Source organism: Malaya genurostris, chromosome 2 (assembly GCF_030247185.1).
Source record: "Malaya genurostris strain Urasoe2022 chromosome 2, Malgen_1.1, whole genome shotgun sequence".
NCBI classification, from domain to species: domain Eukaryota; kingdom Metazoa; phylum Arthropoda; class Insecta; order Diptera; family Culicidae; genus Malaya; species Malaya genurostris.
This window is the reverse complement of record NC_080571.1, coordinates 237,687,012-237,696,564: the sequence shown is the minus strand read 5'-3', so window position 1 is coordinate 237,696,564 and position 9,553 is coordinate 237,687,012. Positions and strand designations below refer to the sequence as shown.

At 35.2% G+C, this 9,553-nt stretch overlaps 1 protein-coding gene across 1 annotated transcript; it reads right to left on the bottom strand.

The window, feature by feature from the left end:
- Positions 1 to 1,865: 1,865 nt before the first annotated feature.
- On the bottom strand, positions 1,866 to 9,553 carry LOC131432701 (calcium and integrin-binding family member 2). The gene is made up of 2 exons (XM_058599139.1): positions 9,144 to 9,553; positions 1,866 to 2,424 (listed from the first exon to the last, which is right to left on the bottom strand). Exons 1-2 carry the CDS (start codon positions 9,493 to 9,495, stop codon positions 2,207 to 2,209), a joined length of 570 nt encoding a protein of 189 aa, XP_058455122.1. The 5' UTR covers positions 9,496 to 9,553; the 3' UTR covers positions 1,866 to 2,206.

Here is a 9,553-nt window from a genome sequence, read left to right as displayed (position 1 = left end):
AGTGTAAGAGGAAGTGTATGTAAGAACGGTAATAAAGACCACCGTTTCAGCTCAGGACTAACGATCGACCAATAGTATAGATGGAAATATGGTAACGATACCTCAGCTCCATTAGTCATCTCATATACGGAAACCATTAGTTGAAGTGAGATCTGTTGTCAAGGTTCGATAGATTGACTTCAAGAGTAAGATGAAATTAGGAGCATTCGCTTCGAGTTTTCGCGTCGCTATAACAACTGGTTTGAACAATTTTTGAACTACTTTTTCTGCGGTATTGCTTTACAGATTCGATGCAAAGATATTGTATTCGATTTTATCACAATTCAATAATTGAAAGTCGAGTGATCGCTAAAATAACATGGTGACTCTACTGATGAGATGACTCTTGGTACCTAAGCCCTAGTTAGAATCTATTAGAATAGAAACAGTAACTCAATGTTACGATGTTTGCTTGTTGAGTACATGTATGTAAGCATGTGTGTGAGTATGTTTGCGTGCATATGTATATACACTGCTATGCACTGATGAGTCAAAGACGAAACGTAAACATATTGAAAAGGTTATGTGCCCTAGCACAAAATTTGGCTAACCCATAAATGACCAAACCTGCATCGGCCAGAAGAAGTCGAAAACACGATTCGTTCGGCACGTCTGTCTTGACATTGCATTTCGATGCAAAGAAAAATGTGGTCTGCAAATAGCAGAAACTTTACGTCTGCTTAGTGGTTCAAATTGAACTATCGAGTTTTGCATAAAAGTTCAATTTGAACTGCTATGCACTGATGAGTCAAAGACGAAACGTAAACATATTGATATATATATATATATATATATATATATATATATATATATATATATATATATATATATATATATATATATATATATATATATATATATATATATATATATATATATATATATATATATATATATATATATATATATATATATATATATATATATATATATATATATACATATATATATATATATATATATATATATATATATATATATATATATATATATATGTGTAGATATATATATATATATATATATATATATATATATATATATATATATATATATATATATATATATATATATATATATATATATATATATATATATATATATATATATATATATATATATATATATATATATATATATACATAATTTGTAAATTGCATGTGTACAAATTACTAACTCAATATTTCTGTTCCATATGAAATTAATGCACACTGTGAGAAAACAGCATAATCGAACTAAGAGAAGTTCTAAAACTTGGAAAGGAAGAATGATGCAGAATACCAGAAAGATTAAGGAAAAGAAACGAATGAGTAACGTAGGAATAATACAAATAAGATAAGCATGAAAAACATCCCGAAATCAGAAAACGCCCGGTTGAGATTTTATGCGTTTCAAGTACCCAACAGGTAGACCCATTTTTTAGATTATTATTCTTGTTATTACTATTACCATTATTACATTACTATTACAATTATTACCATTACATTCCATACAGACCATTACAAAAAGTGCTAAAAACACGAGCACGCAATTTACATTATCACAAAACCAGATCTACGACCTTTGTCATTACAAACACAACAACTAAACTATAAAACACATTATAAGGACAATTTTATATAAGCTCATAGAAGCAAATATTATCAAGGGTCCAGTGTAGAACTGAAGCAAGAGACTGCTGCCACTGTGACAACTTACAAAAAAATAAAGTTTCTGAAAGAATTCAAGTTTCGAAGAATTCTGAATTCATACTTTCCTCTTGAGGTTCCGTCCAAAGAAAACAAACTGAAACGTAATAAATATAATACTCAATATTAATCTATGATCACTCAGACGTTCAGTTTATTTCGTCAATTTTAGATTGAATTCACTTCACTGAATTGAAGCATAAGATCCATTAAATGAAAATATTCAAACTTAACATTTTGGTTCTGCATAAATAAAAATAATCAAAACCGTTACTGATATACAGTTTCTAACAGTTTTCAATCAGTACCGGTCGCAACATAACGCCTTTCCGAAAGTTGGTTTCTGTCTACACTGTTCGAATGGGACGCTTTCCGCTTTCCGAAGCTTCACTATTCATAACACCAGATGGACTGTGTGCGCTTTAGAATTAAGTTCGTATTTGTTTCCACCAGATAGCGCTCAGCGTTCAACGTTCAGCTTTCTATATTCGAATATGAAACGTAGACATAAAATCCGGTGCCCGAGTAATCACGTGTTCAAACTCCAGATAGGACAGTTTTCCGTCCCCGTCAACATCCGCTTCCTCAATGACATTATCCACAATCTGTTGATGTTCCTCTACGGTTAATTCGTTGCGGGTCAGTGCGGTGATCACGTTCATCAGGTCCGACTGTCCGATGAAACCATCGTTGTCGTAGTCTGCGAATAACAAAATTAACAGTAATTTTTCATAGTGAATTGTGGCTCGATTGTTTCAATAAATATACGCTGCACAAACCATAATACCAATGCATACTAGTTCAATTACCAGATTTTTTAAATAAACCCAAAAGAGTGCCATGTTTACAAAGGAATTTTATCAAATTGTCATAAGGAGTCATCGGATATACCTTGTTTTGTTATTATTTCGATCATTCACCTCACAAGGGGTCGGTATTGTTTTCGTTTTTAATATTTTAATTCACATATTTGGAAAACTTAGTGTCTTAAAAAATTGTGCGTTAAAAATTGTGGTTAGGAAGAACGACAGTGTATATATCAACAGATTTTCTCCTTAATTTAACATATTATTACTTTATCTATCGACTTGAGGTTCCATGCAGCTTCCGAAATTTCTTTTTTACTATAGATCTATACGAAAAATATGTTCCTGATTTGTAAGCAATTAGCCTAAATACACCTCTAATTAACAACAAAATGTAGAGAGGTCTGGCCAGACCCATCAGTCAGGCCGAAGTTGTATAAATTTCTGACAATCGGTGAGTCAAGATAAGTATTTTCCTGAAATCTACGTCCCCATGTTTTGTACACACAAACAGACACATGCAGAAGTTTGCTCAATTTGTCGAGCTGAATCGATTGGCATCGACTCGGACCTGCGGGTCTCGGCTTATTTTTACGAAGGTTGAGTGAATTCCATGCGTTATTTTTATTAATATAAAAAACATTAAAAGTTTAAAAAGGGAAATTTCCGTTCTGCATAATACCATAACATGCCTATAACTTACAAAAAAACAACGCATCTAACGCTTCGTAACACCTCAAACTTACAAAACAGTAACGTTTGTAACGCTTCGTAACAAACTAGACTTGATGAATTTCAACCAATCACTTTTGAACAATTGAAAAATATTTGTTTCAATATAGGAAAATCGACTGGTATTGACAATGTAAACTCAAAAGTGATACAGAATTGCTTTCATGTTATCGGACACGATCTACTGGATTTGGTAAATGAATCGTTGTACACGGGGCATGTGCCAAAAGTTTGGTTGTTCCTATCCCCAAGGTTACTGGAACGGATAAAGCCGAGGAGTACCGTCCCATTAACATGTTGCACACCCTGGAAAAAATTCTGAAACTTGTTGTTAAAAACTAAACGTCGCGAAAACTAAATATATGGTTATTTCTTCTATTAGCACCGGTCATGACGCCAATGTGGAAATTGATGGTGAAACTATTGATCGCGTTAGAGAAATGAAGTATCTTGGAGTCATAATTGATGAAAAGTTAACATTCAAATCTCATATTAATAACGTCATCAAGAAGATTGCCAAAAAGTACGGTATATTGTGTCGTTTGAGAAATGACCTAACGATCCGTAGTAAGATTCTACTGTATAAAACAGTCATTTCACCACACATTGACTTTTGCCCATCCATTCTGTTTCTTGCTAATAACACACAAATCTTGAGATTACAGCAACTGCAAAATAAGATCATGCGATTAATTCTAAAATGATATACCTCTTCAGATTTTCTACTGAACGCATTACAATGGCTTTCAGTGAAACAGAGAATTTACTACTTAACCATGGTATTTATTTTCAAGATCTTGAATGGCATGCTGCCTCGATATTTGTGTGATCGAATTGAAAGAGGAACTGATTTGCATAGGTACAATACTAGAAACACATCTGATGCTAGAACACCAAGCTTTTTGTTAGCCAGATTGCAAAACTCATTATTGTACAGAGGAATAAGTTTTTTCAATTCGATGCCAAGAGAAATCAAGCGCGCGACGACATTGGTGGAGTTCAAAAAGTTATGTATTTCACACATAAAGTCCGCTTTGTAAGCAAATATTTAGTTAGTAAGTTCAATTTTTTTAGATTTTTTTATTTTTTACGTATTACGAAGATTGTATTGGAAAGCGAACAGGACTGGCCGAAGAGCCTTAGCATTCGGTGTGTTAAGTTTGCTCTTGACCTTGATCGCAAGGTTTGATTAATAATTTAAGGAATAGATTCGGTAAACTAATTGGGATCGACAGTTGTCGATGGAATTGGGCTTGGCTCTGCTCATCCGCAGTCTCGTTACTCCATCGTAGCTGATGTCTGTAGCGATGAACTGGCTCGGCGGGAAGGGTCAGGTGAATTACTGTCTGATACTGGTAAAGATATCGGATTCGATTCCTGATGTGATCAAGGATCTTCCCGGGTTGGAAATTTTCTTGATTAACCCTGGATAGTAAATCCGAAATATTTGAATGTTATTTTGTGGTCAGTCGTTCTTTTGAAGAAGAATCTATACCTGCTAGATTAATCAGATCGTTTTCTTTTGTTTACTGGTTAAGATATGTGCAAAATATTAATTATCATTTAGATAACTAGTTCTGCTCACAACTTTGTAGGGGTATGAGGTGGGACCATCATCATCATCATCAACACCTATAACATACTAAAAAGTAACGCATGTAACACCTATAACTTACAAAAGAGCGACGTATAGAATACCTCGTAACTTCCTTTAAAGTAACACATCGTAACTCGGCCACCACAAGAATCAAACCCTTATAACGGCTTTGAACATTCATAATTTCCACAAAATTTCGGTTTGAAAGTACACAACTTCCGGTTCGAAAGTAACGGGGTAAAATGTGCAACAAAAATGATAAAAAAAGTGCACTCGATTTTCTCAGAGACCACAAAACCGATGAAAGGCCCTATAGTCCCCTAGAATGTTATTGAATTTCATGCTGATCCGACTTCCGGTTCCAGAGTAATGGGATAAAATGAGCAAAAAAATAAAAAAGCGCACTCGACTTTCTCAAAGATTCACAAGCTTCGGTCTTACAATCCCATAGATCCCTATCAATTTTAATTCGAATACGTGCTAGTTCGAATATAGTACAAGTTGGTTAGTTGATGAACAAATACATTGATTTTTGGTTCGGGAAGTACCGAAAAAAGTGATATTGTGCTCAAAACCGGCAATCACTACAATTTCTTGGAAATGGCTGTACACAATTTTTCGACGGTTTATTATAGTTCCATAAGTTGACATAGAATTCGGTTTCGCAATTGCAGGGTGAAGTATGTACGAAATTGCAACCCGTCATTTAGAGCGATAATGCAAAATTCTTCTAAATTTGACTCAAAATTGTTTTGATTTGTAGGTATTGTTTGTTGCTAGTAAAACGAACCGATATCAGGTTCTCTGTTCTCGGTTCCTGAAGCCCCGAATATTGTGTCAAAACAAAAATGAATCATTTTCTCAGAGGCGGCTGAGTGGATTTTCCCAAAATCTAGACTCAAATTAACCTTTTTTATGGTCGCATAAACTACTATTGCCTTTGCTCGGATGCGACTTCCGGTTCCGGAAAAACAGGGTAAAGTGCGTTTAAAATTTACACCGTCATGTACCGTCAAATGCAAAAGAAAACGAAAATTTCTTATAAATTTGGCTCAAAACTTTTTATAAATTGGGAAGGTTATGTTCAAACCAACTTTTTTGTTCTTATTCAAGTTTTTTCGAGAATCTCTTGGTATTATTTATGAAAACATGAGTTATAAAGACTGTCCCAGAAAGTATAGACGCACCCAAAAACCGCTGCCAGTTCGCAATGGTTCAGAATCTGTCAATTTTTATGGCTGCGTCCTGTTGTTTACACTCTTCTCTAAACACTTATGCAGTTGTTTATTTGTTTTCATTAGTTTGTTTCGAAATGCGTGGACTTCCAGCAGAACAACGCCAAAAAATTGTGTACAAGTGGTGCACAGAACGCGGACTGTCACTGAGAAAGATAGCAAAATTGAAGGAGTAAGTGAAAATGCCGTGCGAAATGCAATCAGGAAGTTCGGTGAGGATAGCACCTTTGAGGATAAACCGAAAACGGGTCGAAAAAAAGTCAAATGTTCTTCGTGCTAAAGAACGTTTGAATCTTCGAACCTATAAAAAGCAGAAACTACCAAAACGTAGTCTGTAACAAGAAGTATCGATCAGCCCGAAGGTTCGAAAGCTGTACAATACGATTCTTGCTAGAAATTTGAATTTGACGACGAAACCTACGTGAAACTCGATTACAAATCCTTGCCGGAACCACAATATTATGCGGTGCGAGAAGGGCAAGTGTTGAACCAGTCCGAGACATCGATTGAAGTCGAAAAATTTGGTAAGAAAGCGATGGTCTGGCAAATAATTTGTAGCTGCGGTAAGATTTCAAAACCCTTAATCACCACTGCTTCAATGAACAGCGAAATATACACACTAAGATTTAATTCCTTTGTTCGGTAATATTTTTGACGAGATCTTTCGGTAATCTATAGAAATAACCGATATTTCGGTACATGGGTTTTATTTTACAACAATTATGCAAATGTTCACCGAACGATCAGTTTAACGTAAATTTTCATTACAGAATTCTGTATTAGATATACAATTGATACGGTAAACCTGAATAGTCGCCAAATACGGTAAAAATCATACTGTCCGTTTGGTAAAGTTATCTTCCAATAACCGAACTTCTGTGAAAACTGATTGTCATGAAATTAACTGTCAAACAGTTATTAAAATATTCAGTGAGTGTCTTTTCATTAACCAAACGAAAAAAATGTTCAAGGGTTCATCGAATGGATTGAGGTACAGGTGATAAAAGTTTTTAAGACATTAGAGCCACTAACAGCTTTTTGTTTACTTATAGGCAGAAAATAATTTTGAATCACTTGTCCACTTGCTGCCAACACAAATCGTTCAAGGGTAATTTTTGTTGAACTCGATGGATTGTGCTGTGTGTTGGAAGGCGCTCATAATTCCGGTCAGTCGGAACATCTGACACTTTTAAAATTTCTCGTCGAATAAAACCATTTTCTCCATTCGTTTTTGTGAATATGTGTTGTTTTTTGAAATTTGAAAATCCAGAATTTTAACCAAAGGAAAACAAACAAACAAAAATTACCGAACAATCTGTTAGATCCATTTGGTTTACAGTGTACGGTAGTTGTTTGACAGTTCAGCAATTACCGAACGATCGGTAATCAATTCAATTACCGAACTGATTACCGAACGTTCAGCTGTTGAAAATTCGGTAAAAAATTACCGAATACTGCGAAATTTTCTAAGTGTGTACATCAAGGAATGTTTACAAAAACGACTTCTACCCATGATTCGAAGCCACAAAGATCCTGTTGTCTTCTGGCGAGATTTTGCTTCTTGCCACTACTCGAAATCAACGGTAGAATGGTATACTACCAAAAATGTCACTTTCGTCCCAAAAGACATGAATCCACCAAATTGCCCACAACTTCCAATTGAGGAATTTTGGGCATTAACGAAGGCACATCTTAGGAAACATGTTCCGGCAGCCGAAACCATTCAACAGTTCGAAAAAGATTGGAGAAAAGTGTCAAAACTCGTCGATAAGAAGTCTGTACGAAATTTCATGAGGAACGTTCGCAAGAAGGTGCGCCTTCTAGTCTACAATGGCTAAGTAGCAAATGTTGAGAATAATATTCTGTTGTTGTAGTCTAATATTATCAGTATATTGAATAAAATTTGAATATCTAACACTTGTGAATTATTTACAGCGAAATCAAAGTGCGTCCATACTTTCTGGGACAGTCTTTATGAGGAAGGCCATGTTTACATCATTAAAACAGATTAGAACAGATTTTTTGGTTTTAATATCTAAATATCTGCTATAATTCTTGCATTCCGAACTAGAACAACCTTGAAAAGTTTCAGTTCTTTTCTTCGAACAGTTCTAATATCAGCTCTAGACCTAACTCAATACTTGAAAATTGAGTAAAACGCATCCAGAAAACTCTGAACCTCAAAGTTCAAAAGTGTTTCTTTGTGTCAGCGAAACTTAATAACGAATTTTCACCCACAGGAATATTGCTGAAGAGATAATCGAAAGGGGAAAGAATCTCCGATTATATTTCTACGCTGAATTACCCTTACGCTTCAGTTCGACACCGAAGTGATTCGTACAAGATTTAATTATTATATTTTCAAAAATTAAAAAAAAATCTCTACTGAATGAGTTCGCAGCTGAGAAACAATGACTGCGATATTTTCGATGCACGTAGGGTGGTCAATATGAACAGCGATATTTTTTTCCACATTCCAAATAGTGATTAAATGACAAAAGACTGCTTTAATTCCAGCTGATTGATTACACTGCACTATTTAGATTAAATTCAATAAAACGCTATTTAGCATGAATTTTATTTATAGAAATAGCGGAAGTGCAGCATTGTCAGCATGTCTCGAACACACAGCAGACGCAGTTGCTGTTAGTTCAACGTAAAATATTCAAGCTAAATTAGGTAAGAATTTTTAATCAGCTGCAGGCTTTATAAATTATGCATCTAGCAAAACCTTAATATTACATTCCTTTTGTGAAATTTGACCTTCTGTTTCAGCAAACCTCGCAGCCGACTCATAGCGTACAGAACCAATACATTGCTAGTGCAGCGATCCTCATGACACTACGAATCCTTCCAGGGCGGTGCTCGGACATACGACAACTAGCTTGCGTTCAGCCAAAGCCGTTCACTTTGATCTGTCTGACTTGAAAATGTATAATAAGCCGAGCAGCTAAAATGAACGTGGATACGTTGTTATGCGTTATCAACGAACCACAAATCCTTGAATTGGAATTAAATGAAATAATTCTTCAAGTATTTTCTTTCTTACCATAAATTTTAAATGCATAAAACACCTTGATATCCCTCGGAGCCTGTTCACTGAATACCGAAAGTAAATCCAACAAATCTTCAAATGACAGATTTCCATCTCGATCACGGGAGAACGCTTCGCACATCCGCACTTTAAACGGGTTCTCTACCAGTTCCGGAAGTTTTTCAATCCTTTCCCGTGGCACCCGTATGGAAGTAGCCAAACCTTCGGTCATCACCATCGGCACCAGATCCGGGCTAGTCTCACGGAACCTCCGATGGACCCGAAGAATTTCCTTTCTCGTAAAAAACGTGCAATCCTGATAATCCTCCAACTGCTGGTCAGTAAAAGTCACCACCTTGTTGCCCATATCAGAAGACGAATAAAATCCAACACCTTTCTACTTCGGTAGATCGAAAACGACTATC

Coding starts and splice junctions, on each gene's coding strand:
- LOC131432701 (XM_058599139.1), bottom strand. CDS start 9,495: ATGGGCAACAAGGTGGTGACTTTTACTGACCAGCAGTTGGAGGATTAT. Junction 2,425..9,143: donor TTATGCATTTAAAATTTATG/GTAAGAAAGAAA, acceptor TGTTATTCGCAG/ACTACGACAACGATGGTTTC.